The sequence below is a fragment of the Dromiciops gliroides genome, chromosome 3 (genome assembly GCF_019393635.1).
Source record: "Dromiciops gliroides isolate mDroGli1 chromosome 3, mDroGli1.pri, whole genome shotgun sequence".
Taxonomy (NCBI): domain Eukaryota; kingdom Metazoa; phylum Chordata; class Mammalia; order Microbiotheria; family Microbiotheriidae; genus Dromiciops; species Dromiciops gliroides.
The window spans coordinates 596,598,552-596,615,904 of record NC_057863.1 but is presented as its reverse complement, the minus strand read 5'-3'; the positions used below and the strand labels follow the sequence as shown (position 1 = coordinate 596,615,904).

The following is a 17,353-nucleotide window of genomic DNA, read 5'->3' as shown; positions in this document are numbered from 1 at the left end:
CAGCCCTGTGTGAGCCACAGAAAGGGAGCCCTGCCGTGCCAATCACTTCCAACTCCAGGCTGCACTAAGGGGAAAGGGGAGAATGGAGGAGGAAGCGTGGAGTTTGTTGATGTAGCCACAGAGGTTGGGAAAGGAGAAGTGGGAAGGCTTTTGAGGCCTAGCCTCAATAAGAGGATGGGGTTAAGGCCAGCTTCCGCTTAAGTCCTAGTTGAAGTCCATACCCCTGAGACTAACCACTCAACTCTGGCTTGGGGGGAGGGGGGGAGAGAGGCAATGGGGGATTAAGTGACTTGGCTAGGGTCACACAGCTAGTAAGTATGAAGTAGACTCTAGCTTTTGAAGGAGGCAGGAAGAGCTGGGGCTCCCCAACCAATTTAAGCCACCTATTGAGGAAGAAGAGGAAGCAACAATTCAGCTTTAATCATATAATTAACATTTTAACCAAAACATATACAGTTTTTCATTGTATCTCACTTAGGCTTTTCAAGGTAAAGGGCTGAGGTCGTCTGGGGTATTGGAATGAGGGGTGGGGGGTGGTTTTTTTTTGGCTTTTTTAACAATCAAAGTGAGGTCAATGTTTAAAGAAATATATATATTTCTCTATATCTAACATTTCTGTAGAATAAAAATCAGAGGCTTTTGGTCTCAGTTAGTGCTAGGTCCAGCTTGGTTCCCCAAGGGGATAAGGCAGGGACTTGCCACTTCCCTTCCTTTCCCCCCCTTCTCAGTCCCCACTGCCATGTTCTCTGTCCAACCAGGAAAGGCTTGGGTGAGCTGGGCATTGTCAGGTGCCCTCACTGGAAGGGACAGGATTCCAGTAACAGAACTGAGCAAGGACGGTCAGGCAGCAGGAGTTTAGAATGGACAGGAAGAAGCCCACCCTCCCTCCCTCCCAAACCTCAGCAGTTCTGCAGGCAGTGTGGACGCTGCCCCTCAAGCTTGCTCTTACATCCAATTATATCAAGGAGCAGAGCTCAGCACAGTTTGTACAGTGGTTATTCACTCAATAGGTGTCATGACCCACAGGAAGAGAAGGACACTGGTACAGAGGCACCCTCAGGAGTCCCTTCAAGAGGCTCAGGCCCCAGCCTAGTCGAGCTCCGCAAACACCACCAGGACCAAATGAAAACATCCCTGGGCAAGGGAGGGGGGTGGAGAAGAGTTGGCTGATGGCTACCTAGTGTCTGGTGGTGGTAGCCACCGTCCCTCCAGTAGAAAAACGCCCTTCCCTGCCCAATGTGGCCTCGCCTCCCTCACAGTACCCCCCAGCCGCTTCGGAAACAGTTCCAAATCTACCTAAATAGGTTATTCTGAAAGATTTACTAGCCTTGAAAACAGGTTTCAAGAGGGTTTTGATCAAACCCATGGTCGATGAGATCTTGGCCAAGTTACTAAAGAGAAATCCAAGGTTGTTGAAGAGCATCCCTAACTTTTGGAGGCTGAAATCATAGATCATGCCCATGCTCTCCTGCTTATTCTGGCTGCCAAAAAAAATAAAATAAAACCAAACCCATGAATCCCAGGCTGGTTGGACCAAGGGACAGGCCAGGGAGGTATTCATATTCTTAGAATAGTCCAAGGATGCCTTTGGCATGTGTGACTGACCTCTCAATCAGCCTTTGCCATTCCCTAAACAAGCATCCGGTGCAAAGAGGCATATCCAGAAGGTGGAATCCCACCGAAAGGGGTGGAGGAAAAGGAGAGTACATGAGCAGCACTAGTACCAGTGGCAAGAGGTATCCCTCCTCCTCCATACCCTGTGCAGCCTACAGCCGCCTGCCACTGCCAACCACAAAAGCCAGTACCTAGGGCTGGCCTGGGAAAGGAGAGAAGCCCATCAGCTCAGAGAGGGGGCTCTCAACCTCTAGAAGTGAAGAGAGCCAGAGCTGCTACCGAGCGCAACTTCCTTTCTCTTCTCCAGTCAAATTCTGATGCCCTGAGAAGGGAGTGGGGACAAGTCCCTTCCTTCTGACCTGGGGTCATGTTGGCACCATCCCCCACTACTGATGGAAGCACCTGTTGGGAGCAGGCAAGTTGGGAAACAACGCGGAGGCTTGTGAAAAGATGTGGCCGCGGGAGTTCAGCCCTCTCCTCCGCTTTTGTGCTTTGCCCTTGCCTCCAAAGGTCAGGGACTGCTACGCCCACCCGCCTGTCCCCCTTCTGAAGCCTCAAGACCCAAAGGAATGGGGCACACCAGACAGACGCCCACACCAGCCTGAGAAGGCCAGCCAAGACCCAGAGGGTGAGAATGGCTGCCATGTAAACAGGAGCCTTGTGGAAAGGAGGCGACAGCTGGCAGGATGGAAGGCCGGCCACGTGCCCTGTAAGATGGACAGGCCGCTGTCTTTGAAAAGTGCTTTGATTCAAAACTACTATTGTGTGCTTGATTACAGGACTAATTATCCCAGAAATGGAAGGGGGGGGTAGGGAAGGCAGGGGAGAGGAGAAAGAGAGGAAGTGTTTTCAACAGAAAAGAACCAAAACATCAAACCCCAGGGAGCTCTGGACCAGGCACCGGCCTCTTTAGGGCTAGGGCCTTGGGGCCGGCTGAGATCGCTCCCTCTCCCATCATCCTCTGTCCTTCCTCGGCCAAGGCAGGATGGGGTCGGAGAGGGAGATGCGGCGACTCTGGGAGCATCCGTTATTTGTTGTAAAAAGGCAAAAGCAAACTGCCTAACTTGGTGGGGAAAGCTGCCCTCACCAGGGTTTGCATAAATATCAAAGGCCGTGGAGGCTAAGGCGGAATTCTTCCTTTGTATTAAGTCAAGCATCTGTCCAGTTCTCCAGTTGTTCTCACGCTTCCACCTGCTCAGGTCCCTGAGAGATTGTGTTCGTAGGATAGGTCAGTAGTACCAGAGTGCTGTCCCCTCAGGTCAGTCAGACCAGCTCTTCCTGTTTTTCTGTGAAAAGCAAGGGGAGTGGCCTGTTAGAGGAGGGCAGGTCCATGGATCTGAACTGCCCAAGAAGGGCCCTGGTCTGTATTTTCAGGGCTTCTCTGCTGGGCCATCCCCACTGCCCACTGCTAACGGTGCATTTATTAAGCACCAACTGTGTACGAAGCCCTTTACTACAACTATTACCTCATTTGATCCTCACAACCACTCTGTGAAGTAGCTGCTGGTATTCTTTTACAGATGACAAAACTGAGGCAGAGGCTAAGTGACTTACCCAGAGTCACACACCCAGTAAGTACTTAAGGCCAGATTCGAACTCAGGTCTTTCCAACCCCAAGTCTAACGCTCCATCCATTCGCCCCTCCTAGCTGCCAATGGTGCCACTAAGGCCAGGTGGCATTGTCAGAGATGTGGCAGAGGGAAGTTCAGTTCAGGTGACCTCTGAGATCGCTTCTCAGCTCCAAGATGCTCTAAATCTTGATCCTTTCCTCCTCCCCCAGATGTCCACATAACCTCCGTCCCCTATCACCTCTCCCCCATGCTGGGACCCTGAGAAGGGAGTAAAGAAACTCAGACCCTTCAAGGGTTCATTTAGGGTGTCAGTTCTCTCATGACTGCCGGGGTCTCCTGAGGGGACCAAGGGAAGCCCTGGGCCTGACTGACTGGAAAGAGCACTGGCCTCCCTAAGACCCGAGTTCAACAACTGGCTCTGATATTCCCTTGCTGGATGACTCCAAGGCAAACACCCAGATCAGAGCCTCCATGCCACATGCTGGCAATCGGGGACTGCACGCCCGTGTAAGGAAAGTGCTTTTCTTTTCTTTTTTTTTTGGTGAGGCAATTGGGGTTAAGTGACTTGCCCAGGGTCACACAGCTAGTAAGTGTTAAGTGTCTGAGTCCAGATTTGAACTCAGGTCCTCCTGAATCCAGGGCCGGTGCTCTATCCACTGTACCACCTAGCTGCCCCAAAAGTGCTTTTAAACCTCCAAGTGCCTCCAGGAGTAATGAGGAGCTGCAGCTTGTGGCTGGAGAGCTCAACTCCTCATGACTACTGGGGGTCCTCTAAGCACAAGCAAAGCTGGGCCCACTGTGCGACAGGTCAGCAGGGAAGGAGCCCCACTCCAAGGACCCAGGTACCTGAGGCAGTGGGATTCAGTGGCTGCGGCTCCAGGCCCGCCAACTGCACAGTGCCTCCATTCTCTGCTAGCTCTCGCTTAGTCCTGTCCTCGGGGCGGGCATGCCCATTGGCAGGGGAGGCCGAGGGGCTCTCGGCCGGCTTGTTGCCAGGGGAGCCAGATGGGGAAAACCCCAGTGCCGGCTTGCGGGCCACAGGCGGGGCAGACTTGCTGGGTTTCCTCTGGACCTGCGGCCCCCGATGTTCAGACAAGGTCCGGAGTTCAGCCACCAGGTTCCGCTGCAGGTCAGCCTGGGCCTCAGGAGAGACGGGGCGCTCCAGCTGCAGCTTCTTGGCACCCTTGGAGAAGATGAAGCTGGCGGTGGAGGCGGGAGAGGCGGGGGACTGTGGCCGTGGTGACGAGGCCTCTGGCTCGGGCGGGCCATTGGGTTGAGGACTGAGGGGGGCTTCTGTGGAGGCCAGGCTGGAGACCTTGAGGCGCATGGCTGCGTGAAGCCCAGTGGAGGGCCCAGGTGCCTGGCCACCCCTCACAGACAGTGCCTTCCGCAGTGGTTTCTGCGGGGCGGGGGCAGGGGCAGGGGCAGGGGCAGGGGCAGCTGGGACCTCGGAGGCTGGAAGAGCCGGGGGAGCAACGGAGCGTAACCGCACCATCTGCAACAAGGAGGGCGTGACAATAGGGAGGCTGGCATCTTCCTTGGGCGCAGGGATGCTCTTACTACGCCCCAAGGGCTCCTTGACTGGCTCGGACAGCTTCCCAGAACTAGGTTGAAGGACGGGGGCTGGCAAGGGTGGAGCCACGGGTGGGGGTTCAGGTGTAGGCTGGGACTCAGACTGGGGTTGGCTTTGTGAGATGGTGGCCAAGAAGGAGCTGGAGGCCTGCATCTCAGGCTTGGCCACAGACTGAGGAGGAGACTCTGGAGGTGCAGGAGAGGCCTGGGCTGGGCCAAGAGGCTCGGTGGGGGCAGGGGGCGAGGCCATAGTTGGAGCTGGGGACTCTGGCCTAGCAGGCGAGAAGAAGGCCTCATCTGGTGGGGGGAAATCAGCCATGGACAGGTCGTGTTCCTCTGGAGCAGGGGGAGGCGGGGGTGGCCAGCTGGGGTCCTGGAAGGCCTCCCCATCAGAATTCAGAGGTGCTGAGGGTGGGGCCTCGGCAACTGCCTCCACTTTCTTAGCAGGTGGTGGGGGTGGGTGATAAGATGGAGGAGGGGAAGGGGGAGGAGATCCACCCTTGGGGGGTGTAGAAGATTCCTGCTTAGATTTCCCAGGGGTCATGGACCCCTGGATAGGAGAAGGAGCAGAATTAGAATTGGAGTTAGGGGTAGCTGCAGGTGCAGTTGGAGTGGGGGGCTTGGGTTTTGAGGGTGGTGGAGAGAAAGGGGCCGGGACTTTAGGGTGAGGGGGAATGACAAATCTGTCAGCCGGGTTGGTTAGGGGCAAGGGAGCATCTGGAGGCTGCACAGGGACACCCTTATCTACAAGAGCTGGGTCACAGGATGAAACAGAGGAACAGAGGGAGGTGAGTGAGGAAGACACTGAGGCCCCAGGGGACCTCAGAGAGCAAACTCGATCAGGCTTTAGAGGCCTTGGGGATCGCTTGCCTGGGGAGGCAGGGGGCCCCACCAGCCCCTTGGGAGGCAGTGTAGGGGTGCCACTCTGGCTAGAATAGCCACTTGACGGGGAGAGTGTACGCTCAGGGGAGCCCACTAGGCGCTGCGAGGTGCTGGGAGACAGAGCTGGGACCTGCACTCCAGGGGCCGCCTCCTCGGGCTCCCCAGCAGCAGGGAGCTGTGGCTGCTTTCGTTCCGGCTTGGGGGGCAGCCCGGGGGCCCCATCGGCTGAACCTCGCTGGTGAAGGGAATAGGTCCGGCGGGGGGGTGCCGGAGCACGTTTGAGCTTCCGCAGAGACACGCTCCTGACAGACGAGTGTCCACTCTGAATGCTGATGGTGTCTGAGCCATCGGCCTTGCTGCTGCCCACGCTGGGCGAAGCCTGCCCACTGCCTGTGGCCACAGAGGCCCCGCTACCTGCTGGACTGCGGGGGCTCTCTCGGCGGGGGGCACTGCCCTCCTCATGGCCCGGCAGCCCGTCCACTCGCTCTTCCGAGCCCCCCTGGGATGACAGCGTAGATCCGTCCGACACGATTGTTTCTGTGGACTGTGAGTGGCTCCAGTTGTCACTGGAGGAAGAGGCATGGCGGCTTCGGGGTCGGCAGGAAGAAGAGGAGGAGGAGAAGCGCCCCAGGGAGCGAACAGAGGCTGGGCTGGCTGACATGAGGCTGCAGCGGCTCAGGGTGCGGACGCTGCAGCGGCTCAGGGCCACTACATCCACAGTTGGTGGCAAGACTGCATTCGGGATGATCTTGGAGAGGTAGGTGGCCTGGGGTGAGATGGACATGGCCGGGCTGAGCGGCTCTGGGGATCCCGCCCCACCGGTCATCCCCGGCACGGCCAGTGACTTGGGTCGGACCAGGGGGGACAGCCGAGCCCCTGTCCTTCGGCCAAGAAGGCTGTCATCTTGGTAGACACGATCGATGTGGCGTTGTAAGGCAGCCTCATCCCCAGACCCTGCTTCCAGCCTGACCAGTGACACTCGAACCCCAGGAACATCACTCCCAGGGACCGCCAGCTGCCCATCCACTGTGGGGATGTGGACCACTCCCCCTGCTGCACCATGACCATTGGTAAGGCGAGCAGGAGGCCTGGCCATGCCGGGCAGGTCATGCCCATTCCTTAGACCTAGAAGTGGACAAGAAGAGGAGAGGAACCAGTCAGTGAGTTAGAGCTTCTCCCCTACATAGACCAAGTGGAGGACAACGAAAACACCACCAGATCCGGGGTCAGAAGAGATCCAGCCCTGACACTGCTTAGCAGTGTGACGCCTGAACAAGTTGCTCCCCCCAGCCCCTCTCATCTGTACCAGGCAACAGCTGCCTGAACTCTCGCAAGACTCCTGCAGGAGAGCCTGAGCCACTTATTCTCCAGACCGGCTCCACTTTCCTCCTCCTCCTCCTCCTCCCCACCCGGGCGACAGCTCACCCAGCTCTTTCTGGACGTGCTGTGGGAGCCCCAGCACCGTGCTCCGCCTTTCTCGCCTTCTCCGGCCAGATTTCCCTGATTTGGAGGGGAATGAGTCATGAGGTCGGAAGGTGGAGCCTGCAAGGGAGGGAGTTAATGAGGCACGATGAAAGGGTTAATGGACACGCACAGGGAGGAGGTGTGGCGGCTGGCGAGACCCCTGCCCGGTCCCCAGCTAGGCACCTTTGCGCTGGATCATCTCAGAGCGGATGGACATGGCATCCTCGGCGGCGGAGCTCTCCATGGTGGATGTGGTGCTCTGACTACAGAAGGAAATATTGTCCTGCTCCTCGGTGCCCATCTGGGATGACTGTGGGGACAGAGAGAGAGAGAGAGAGAGAGAGAGAGAGAGAGAGAGAGCAGGCTCAGGGATGGGCCAGGGGCATGCCAGCCTCTGCTCCTTCAGGATTCACGGTACTGACAGAATGAACCCACAGTCCCATTCCCTGACTGAAGATTGGGCAAGAGAGGACCAGAGATAAACAGCAGAGTTTCAATGTGGGCCAGACCCTCTAATGCTAAACCCACTGCTGTCTGCCCTCTAACGTGCTGCTTCTTCCTCAGGCACGGTCCCTGAGGGAACCTGGGAAGCTCCGGGGAGAAGTGAGGGAATGCAGGCCAGGACAGCAGCCTCTCACCTTGATGCTCTGATTATCTCCATGGTCCCAGCAATCCTTGTTCTGCTTCTGTTTTTCTGAAAGATGGAAAGAGAGAAACTATCCTGAACTCCAGCCTCTAACTCAGGGACCTTGTGGTCAGAGGTGGAAAAGAGGAGGTGGCAGCCCTAGCATCCTCCTAATCCTGCCCTCATGGCCTCCAGCCCCAGGATGCCCCAGCGTCACACAGTACCCAAAAAGCCTGGGGAATCACAGGGCCTAAAATGGAAAGGAGGGGGGCAGCTAGGTGGCACAGTGGATAGAGCACCAGCCCTGGAGTCAGGAGGACCTGAGTTCAAATCCAGCCTCAGACATTTAACACTTACTAGCTGTGTGACCCTGGGCAAGTCACTTAACCCCCATTGCCCCGCAAAAAAAAAAAAAAAAATGAAAAGGAGGCCCAAGAGCTCATCTGGTTCCACTTGCTCCTTTTGCAGATGAAGAAACTAAGGTCCAGAGGAATCAGCCTTGGACCTGAGACACATCTTCTCACACCCTCTAACCATCCTCTGCAGTCCACCTCAAACGCCACCTCTTCCAAGAAGCTCCCTCAGACTTCCCAGAATGCTTGCTTATGCACTTCGCATGTCAGATAGTGAATCATCTCGCTGTCTGCACTGGTGTGTGCTTCTCTTCTATGCTAACAGTGCCCCCAGGGCTGGGACAGAAGGGGCTCAGCTGCCTGGGGGGCACTGGCACCTTGGTGCTGCAGGGATCGCAGTCCTTCTTGGGCCTGAAAGTGCAGCTCCTCCAGGTGAGGGGGTCGGCTGCTGGGGAAGAAGACATTGTCTTGGTGGTCATCCGACGGCAGCTGCTTGTTGTCTGCTTTGCTCGAGCCTGCGGACAGGGGAAGAAGAAAGTCTCAGGTCACAGAGCTGGAGCTGGAAGGGACCTCAGAGGTCATCCACTCCAACCCTCTCATCTTACAGATGAAGAAACTGAGGCCAGGGAGAGGAAGTGACTCAACCCCAGACCGTCTGGCTAGAAATGGTCTTCTTTCCAATGTCCTATGAGGCTCCCTCTCACTGTCTGGTTCATTTCTCCTTTTACAGAGGAGGCAAGTGAGGCGGTAAAGGACTTAGCCAAGGATGGATGGGAGGGAAGGAACAAAGTGCGGCTCTGCAGCCAGGTCCTTGGACTCCCCATGGTCAAGGGAAAGCTGCCCCACCCTCCCACTCCCCCTCCCTCCCCTCTCACTGTGTGCTCAGGGAGCAGGCACTAGCTTTTGCCTTTCTTTGTGTCCCCAGCAATGAGCACAGTGCCTAGAAAGAAAGGAAGGAGAGGAGGGGAGGGGAGGGGAGGGGAGGGGAGGAGGGAGGGGAGGGGAGGGGAGGGGAGGGAGGAAGGGAAGGAGGGAGGAAAGGAGGGAGGAAGGAAAGGAGGGAAGGGAGGGAGGGAGGAAAGGAGGGAAGGGAGGGAGGGAGGAAGGAAGGAAAGGAAAGGAAAGGAAAGGAAAGGAAAGGAAAGGAAAGGAAAGGAAAGGAAAGGAAAGGAAAGGAAAGGAAAGGAAAGGAAAGGAAAGGAAAGGAAAGGAAAGGAAAGGAAAGGAAAGGAAAGGAAAGGAAAGGAAAGGAAAGGAAAGGAAAGGAAAGGAAAGGAAAGGAAAGGAAAGGAAAGAAAGGAGGAAGGAAGGAAGGGAAGAAAGGAAAGGAGGAAGAAAGGAAGGAAGGGAGGAAGGGAGGGAGGGAGGAAGGAAAGAAGGAAACAAGCATTTATTAAGCACTTAGTATGCGCCAGACACTATGCCAAGGCTGAAGTTAAGAAAAAAAGAGAAGAACTTACATTCTAATGGGAGTAGTAAATTCCTCCCATCTTTTGGAGAAGTAGCTAGGGGATACAATGGATAGAGCTCTGCACCTCAAGTCAGGAATCAAGATGACCTGAGTTCAGATCCAGCCTCAGACACTTACTAGCTGAGGGACCCTGGGCAAGTCACTTAACCCATCTGCCTCAGTTTCCTCAACTGTAAAATGAGAATAACAACAGCACCCACTCCAAAGAGCTGTTGTGAAAATCAGATGAGAGAGGAGCACAGTACCTGGCACACACGGAGTGCTCCTTCCTTCCTTCACAACCCAATTCAAATGCTACTATCTCTAAGAAGCCTTTCCCCTCAGGCCTCACCCTGCACTTTGTTTTGGATCTTTCTACCACACTTTTTAAAAACCAAACCTGTGATCTCATTAGCAGAGGGGGGCCCTGATGCGGAATATCCTCTCCCAACTGGGATGGGCACCTTCTTTACCGCTGAGAGTCTCAGAGGGTTGCTGGGCCACTGAAAGTGTCGCTGTCTTGCCCTGTCTCCCAGAGCCGATATATCACCCTGGCACCCAGGCTTTTCTGAGTACGAGACTGGCTCTCTATCCACTGCCCCATGCTACCTTTCTCTAAGGCATTTGGTCACATAATACTGTGTATCACTGCACTCTCTTTCTTTGTGCCCTAGCCCCTACCACCCCGTGACCTCTACGGTACTGGGGCTCGGTGCTCTGTAAAGGGCCCTGGGACACACGGTCGGAGCTTGCTCGATGTTCCCTTTCAGTCCTGCATTGACTTATGTGGCAATGGAGGGGGAGAAGGAAGGAGATGGTTATTAGGGACAGGGTTCAGAGCCCCACTTTTCTTTACTCCCGCAGCAGACTGTCACTCTCTCACGCCCAGAAAGATCCCCGGGATGAGGCTGGCTCCCTTACAAGAGATCCTATTACAGACTCCTCCTCTGGGGGGGATGGGGAGGGCCTACAGAGTGCTGACACAGTCCACTCTGTCAAGTGAAGTGGCCTCTGCCCCTTTAAACAGAATATACAACATAAGCAACAAGGGGGACATGGGTCATATGACCTTGGCTAAACCTTTCTGTACCTTACAAAGGACTATTTAAAGGGGAGCCCCCCACCCTGAGGAGGAGAGGACCTGGTCACTAGGCTGGACACTGATGGCCACCCCCAGGCTCACTGGGCAGGCCATTGATGATCAACCCCCTATTTGAAATGCTTGGAGATCCCCAGGCTCACTGGGAGGGAGAAGGAGGCTAAAGGACCTAGTCTAACCCTACCCACTCCCATTAAAATGCTCAGAGATAGGGGCAGCTAGGTGGCGCAGTGGATAGAGCACCGGCCCTGGAGTCAGGAGGACCTGAGTTCAAATCCGGCCTCAGACACTTAACACTTATAAGCTGTGTCACCCTGGGCAAGTCACTTAACCCCAATTGCCTCACTAAAAAAAAAATGCTCAGAGATTCCTTCACTCTCTACCAGAAAGGTAGAGTCACAGCTTCCACCCTGACTCTCCAAGATGATCTTCTGAAGTTTACCTACTTCACCCCCCCCCACACTCACCCCAACTGTAATGGGGAACTCCAGGTTCTCCATTCTACTTCCCACAATTCCATTCAATCTCACTGAGTCAACAGGTAAAACAGTGCCTGAGCCCCAGAGATGAATAACTTGGTACTCCCTCCAACCTTCCCTAAAATAACTCCATCATAGATAATCTCTAGGGCAATATGAGAGGCACAGAGATACAGGCTAAGTTGCTTTCCCAGGGTCACGAGGTCATAATATCATAAGGACCCTACTAGACTCAGAGCTAAACAGAATTCTAGAGATTATCACAACCCTCTCGTTTTACAGAAGATGAAACTGAAGCCCAGAGAGGAGAAGTATTTTGCCCAAGGTCACAACGGTAAATAAGTTAGAGCTAAGATTCAAACCCAGGTCCTTTCTATCATGTCAAGTAACTGCATCTGAACCCAAGTCTTCTTCATTCCAAGCCAAATTCTATATTCACCATGACAAGTAAGGAAAAACCTGAGGCCCAGAGAGAAAAGAAGGGCCTTTCCCAAGGTCACATAGGAAATTAGTGGCAGGACTTGAAACCCAGGTCTCCTGACTCCATAGTCAAGAGCTCTTTCGTTGGACCGGCTTCCCAGATACCTTTTAGCGAATTCCAGGGTCTCACTGCATCCCTAACTCAGATTCAACCAATGTCGGTTCTGAAATTTAGGCCTCCCTGTTCCCAGAGGCCTCAAATCTGAGTTTCAGACTGTGCCAAGGCTTGTTGCTCAAAGCTAGGAAAACCAACCCAGTAGAGGCCCAAAGGCCCAAGAAAGACCCCAGGGGGGAGAGAAGTGCCCTGCAGAAAATGGACGGTAGCTAGAGATAAACCCTGGAGGGGCAGCAGGCAGGAGATCAGACAGGCAGGCCTTGAGGACACTGAGGGAGGCAGGACAGAGGCTTACAAGATTTCTTGGGGGGATGGGGAGAGTGACGGGTCTGTTTCTGACTTCCCAGCTCTCCCTTCCTGGCCCAGATGTACCTGCACATACACACATCCATAGATATTCCCAACCACAATCACACAGATAGCTACGATGCCCTACACTCACACACCCAGCCCAGTCTGCAAACATCAACCTTCACCCCCCCCCATGGGGCGGTGGCCAGACAAAAGGAACTCTCAGGGGCTGATACAGGAGGAAAAGGAAAAAGACCATCCCTCCTGCTTTCACCTCTAGAATATGGGGGATGGGAGAAAGCCAGTGGGCCCCACATCCCCTCCTCATCATCACATCACCTTCTCCTGACCTTCTGGCCACTATGCCCAGAATCTGCCCCAGGTGGGGGGGGGGGAGTCAGAGGGGCACCTCCCCTCCCCTTTGAAGAGCTTGGAGATTCCCCAGGCTCAGGGAGAGCCACAAGGATGCTAAAGGACTAAAGCCCCACCCCCATTCAAATGCCCAGAGAATCCTACACTTTCTCCAGGAAGGCAGGAATCCCAGAGAGAGCCAGCAGCTTAGCCCCATACAGAGTGCTTGGAGAGCTCCCCAGGGCGGGGCAGGGATGCTAGAGGATGCTCGCCCCACCCCACGCAGGCTGCTCCCCACTCACTCACTCACCCCTTTTCTTAAAGAGCCCGAGGAGCGAGGGGAGGTGCCGGCCCATAAACACAACCATGGTGGCGGCGGCTGAGGGGACCCCGAGCCCTGGGTCCCCGAAGGCTCTGGGGCCCGCCCTTGCCTGTTGGAGCTGCTCCGCCTCCGTCCAGGCTTTGGCGAGGACTGGAGACGGGAAACTGCGCCAGCTCGGAAAGGAGGGAGGGCGGCGACTCTAGGGCCGGGGGAGGGGCTGGCCGGCCGCCACTGCACCATTGGCTCCCGCCCCCTCCTCTCTCCCCTTGGGTGCTCCAGCCGGGCGGCTGGACCCCAGGCCTCCCAGCCTCAAAAACTAGAGCAAAACGGATGCCTGGGGGCAGAGGGGGTGACAGATTGGAGTACCCTCGGCCTTCACCCCAGAGCAAAAAAATAAAAAGACTGGAGGATTTGACAAGAAAGGCGTCTCAGAGAGGTTTGTCTACCTAACTCTCTCCTCATTTTTACAAAAGGGGAAACCGAGGCCCAGAAAGGGCCATGGGCTTGTCCAAGGTCACACAGCTAGTGAATAGCAGAGATGGAATTCAAAGCAGGTCAGAGAATCCCAGGATAGTAGTGCTAGAAGGGAGCTCGGAACTCAATTTATTCCAGTCCTTTGGGCTGGGCTGGGTTTTACAAAAGAGGCCACTGAAGCCCAGAGCTTCAGAAGGGACTTCCCCAAAGGTCACAAAGGTTGTAGACTCACAGAAATCCGGGGGTCATCTCTCCTCCTGATGAAAGTCAAACCCCAAACCTGGAGGTATGGTAAAGTGGAAAGAGCCCTGGTTCTGGAGTCAGGGGATCTGGGCTCAAATTCTGCCACTGATAAAGGCCTCTGTGACCTTGGGCAAGTCACTTTTCCTCCCTATCAAATAAGGAGTTGGACTGGATGACTTCTGAAATCCCATTTAGATTTATGATCCTCTACTTTAAATTGTCTTCCAACAAATAGCCTTATTTCAGTTGAAGGCACCAGCACCTCCCAAACCATCCAACTTCATAACCTCTAAGAGTTCCACCACTCTCTACCTCCCCAAACCAATCAGCTGCCAAATCCCAATTCCACTTCAAAACCATCCTGTACCCCATTCCCTCTAATTAAAGGGCCTTCATCATTTCCTGACTGCAACAGCTTCCCAACTGATCTCTCTCCTTCAAAAGAATCTTCAATGGCTCCCTATTATCTCTATGTTAAATTACAAATTCAGCCTCCTATTTAAGGCCTTCCATATTCTGGTTCCAACTGACCTTTTCAGGCTTTTTTTTTTTTTTTTAGTGAGGCAATTGGGGTTAAGTGACTTGCCCAGGGTCACACAGCTAGTAAGTGTTAAGTGTCTGAGGCCGGATTTGAGCTCAGGTACTCCTGACTCCAGGGCCAGCGCTATATCCACGTCGCCACCTAGCTGCTCCCTTTTCAGGCTTATCTTATCACTCTCCCCACCACTCCCCCCATGGCTTCTATGTTCCAGCCATGGAAATCTCATCATCCTGCAAGATCCAATAAGCCTTTGTACTCCCACTTCATCAGTGGTACCCTCTGCCTCTCTGATTGTAGGGCAAAGCCACTAACTCTGAAACCTACATTTAAGGAGGGACCCACACCTCCTCATTTCCCAGCAGCCCAGCTGGCTACCTACCCTTCCCCCGCCCCACTTTTCAGCTTTCTCTTGTGTGCAGCCTTCCCACATTAGACTGTAAGCTCCTTGAGAGCAGGGACCATCTTTCATGTTTGTTATTTGTATTCCCCAGCACTTACACAGCGCTTGGCACATGCTAGGTGCCTGACTGAGGGACTGACAACCAAATTGGACTAGCTATTATCCTCCATACTTATAATGCACTCAATTCAACTCCCTCATAACATTCTTTAATCTCCCCTCAAGGTTCAGCATAGGAGCCACCTCTTCTCTGAAGCTTTCCCTGATCTCCCCGCCAGGTGCTATTGTTCTTTCCCTCCTCCAATTATCGGGCATCGTGCCCCATCTGTCTGTACATGCTGGATGCTCAGTTGTTTGAATCCCTAGCACCTAGAAGCAGCTGGCACAAAAGATAAGGGAACTGGGCTTGGATTCGGGAAGGTTCAAATCTTGCCTCTTTTGACTTGCTACCTTTGTGATTCTGGGTACACCACTCCAACCTCAATGTGCCTCAGACCCATCAGTCATAGATGGCTTGTTATCAGTATTGGTAAAAAGCTGGTGGAGGGAGTTCCCACACCTAGAATTATCTGAGTTGGTAAAATCCCAGATCCTTTTCTGTGTACACCCAACACAGTGCCTGTACCTAGTAGGTGCTTCATAACCGTTCAGTAGGGGCAGTTAGGTGGCTCAGTGGATAGAGCACTGGTCCTGGAGTCAGGAGAACCTGAGTTCAAATTTGGCCTCATTCACTTGACTCTTACTAGCTGTGTGACCTTGGGCAAGTCACTTAACCCTCAATGCCCAACCTAAAAACAATAACTGTTCAGTAAATACAGGGTATCCCTAAAGGGTCTAAGACTTTGGGAACACCCTTGATTTACTGTTGCATCCATGGAGTTGATTCCAATTTGGGACAGGTCTAATGGTTAGAAATCTCTTCCTTGCATCCATCCAAAATCTCCCTCTGCAATGTCTACCTATTGCTTCTAGGCCCCTCTTGAGCCAAGGAGAGAAAATCTAATTCTTCTTCCATAGGATTACCCTTCAACTATTTAAAGAGAGCTAGCATTCTCCTCCCTACCACCCCCAAGCTTTCTCTTCTCCAAGCTAAAAATTCCCAGTTTTTTCAACTTGTTCTCAAAATATGGTCTCATCATCCTTTGAAGGCATTCCAGCCTGACAATGCCCTTCCTAAAATGCCCAGAAATGAACACAACACTCTGTACCAGGTCTACCCAAAGTGAAGACACCAGGGCTATTGCCTGCCTTGATCTTGGCTCTAGCCCTTCCCACAGGATCCAAGACCCTGGTCCAGAGCAGTTCTCCCAGGAAAGGAGCAGGTGGCCAGAGGTGAGGTCAGGGCTTGGGACAGGAGGGACCTCATTTTAAAGGCCTCAGCCACTGAATCATCCTGAACTCAGCCCAGTCCTGTGAGAGAAAAGGAAAAGCCCAGGTCAGGAGGCTGCTATGATTATCTACATGCTGCTCTGGCTAGGGGCTGGTTTGCCGGCCAGGCTCCCACCAGGGGGGCTGGCTCCGCTGAGGTGCTAGAGTCTGCTGGAAGAGCCCGGCTCTCCTGGGCATACATAACCTGCAGGGACAAGCATGCCAGGGCACAGCATAGTGCTGGCCTGGGAGTACAAACCAGGATTCCCTACTTCTTAAGTGGGTGCCCCCCAGAAGTTAGCCCCCTCTCTGGAGCCTTGGTTTCCTCACATCTTAAACGAGGATATTTTCACCAACTTTATATGGTTATTGTGAGGACATCATCATTGTGGAAATGGAATTCAGGGTTATTACCCTATTGGGCACACTCCAAAAGCTGGCCTCTCGGAGCCAGGGCAGGGCGGCCCACCTTGTGGAAAAGGGATTCATGGCGAGCAGGGTGGGGGGAGGTATTGAGGGCAGAGGAGAGCCAGCCAACAATGCAGACATGAACACTGTCTACCACTGAGTTAGTGCTGCAGGTAAAGGAGGGTAGAGAGTTATGCAGCCCTGGATCTGCCCATAGGGAACTCTCCAGCCTGGGAAGACACAGAGTCACAACAATCACAGCAGTAAATAATAACCCAATAACTACAGCGAACATTTACAAAGTGTGTTATCTTGTCTGATCTGAGGGAGCTGGGCTAGAGCCTCTCTAAGGTCCATTCCAGCCCTAAATTGATGCTCTTTTTGCTCTCTGGCCTCATCTCCACTGAGGATCCCCAGCCTAGCCAGTTCAGGCCCAGGACCCCTCTCACCTAGCCCTCCAACAGTCCCCTTGTGGCCCTCCCTGATCCTGGCTTCTCTTCCCTCCCACTTATCCACACAACTCTCCTAACTAACACCAGCTCTGACAGGCCCTTCTTGCCTCCAAGGGAAAAGAGGAAATCTTAGGGCAGCTAGGTGGCGCAGTGGATAAAACACCGGCCCTGGATTCAAGAGGACCTGAGTTCAAATCTGACCTCAGACACTTGACACTTACTAGTTGTGTGACCCTGGGCAAGTCACTTAACCCTCATTGCCGATCCCTCCAACCCCCGAAAAAAAGAAAAAAGAAAAGAAAGAAAAAAGAAAAAAAGAAAAAAGAAAAGAGGAAATCTTGGGTTTGCCAACAAAAGCTCTTCAGAACCAACTTTTCCAGGTTTACTGCATGATAACATCACATACTCTGAAGTTCCAGTCACACTGGCCTACATAGGGTCACAGGTTAGAGCTGGAAGAGAACCTGAAGCTCCAATCCCACCCCCTCATTTTACAGTTGAAGCTGCAGAGCAAAGATTAAATGGCTCAAGGTCACACAGGTAGCGAGCGGCAGAGGGAGGATCTGAACTCAGGTCTTCCTGACTCCAGGCTCAGTGTTCCATCCACTACAGGATCTGTAGAACAGATATAGTAAGTAGTACAGTATCTATAAGGAAATACCACTTTATCTGTTTAAGTAAGTTGTACCCTCAGAAGAATGTAAGCTCCTTGACGGAAGGGCTGGGGTTTGTTTTTGCGGGGCAATGAAGGTTAAGTAACTTGCCCAGGGTCACACAGCTAGTGTCAAGTGTCTGAGGC

The 17,353-nt window shown here is 53.7% G+C and overlaps 1 protein-coding gene across 4 annotated transcripts in view; it reads right to left on the bottom strand.

Annotated features, from left to right (window-relative positions):
* Positions 1 to 400: 400 nt before the first annotated feature.
* The window catches only part of KIAA1522 (KIAA1522 ortholog), a 42,553-nt gene continuing 25,600 nt past the window's right edge, over positions 401 to 17,353 (bottom strand). For 3 of the 4 annotated variants that reach the window (XM_043995560.1, XM_043995563.1, XM_043995565.1), the window contains exons 2-7: positions 8,459 to 8,596; positions 7,742 to 7,797; positions 7,287 to 7,413; positions 7,065 to 7,181; positions 4,032 to 6,764; positions 401 to 2,900 (exon numbers count right to left, since the gene is read on the bottom strand). In XM_043995560.1, the coding sequence (XP_043851495.1) occupies positions 2,878 to 2,900; positions 4,032 to 6,764; positions 7,065 to 7,181; positions 7,287 to 7,413; positions 7,742 to 7,797; positions 8,459 to 8,596 (3,194 nt within the window). In that variant the 3' untranslated portion in view covers positions 401 to 2,877. Of the gene's footprint in view, positions 2,901 to 4,031; positions 6,765 to 7,064; positions 7,182 to 7,286; positions 7,414 to 7,741; positions 7,798 to 8,458; positions 8,597 to 12,656; positions 12,825 to 17,353 lie in introns of those variants that run through there. The other variant, XM_043995564.1, reaches the window with a different exon arrangement.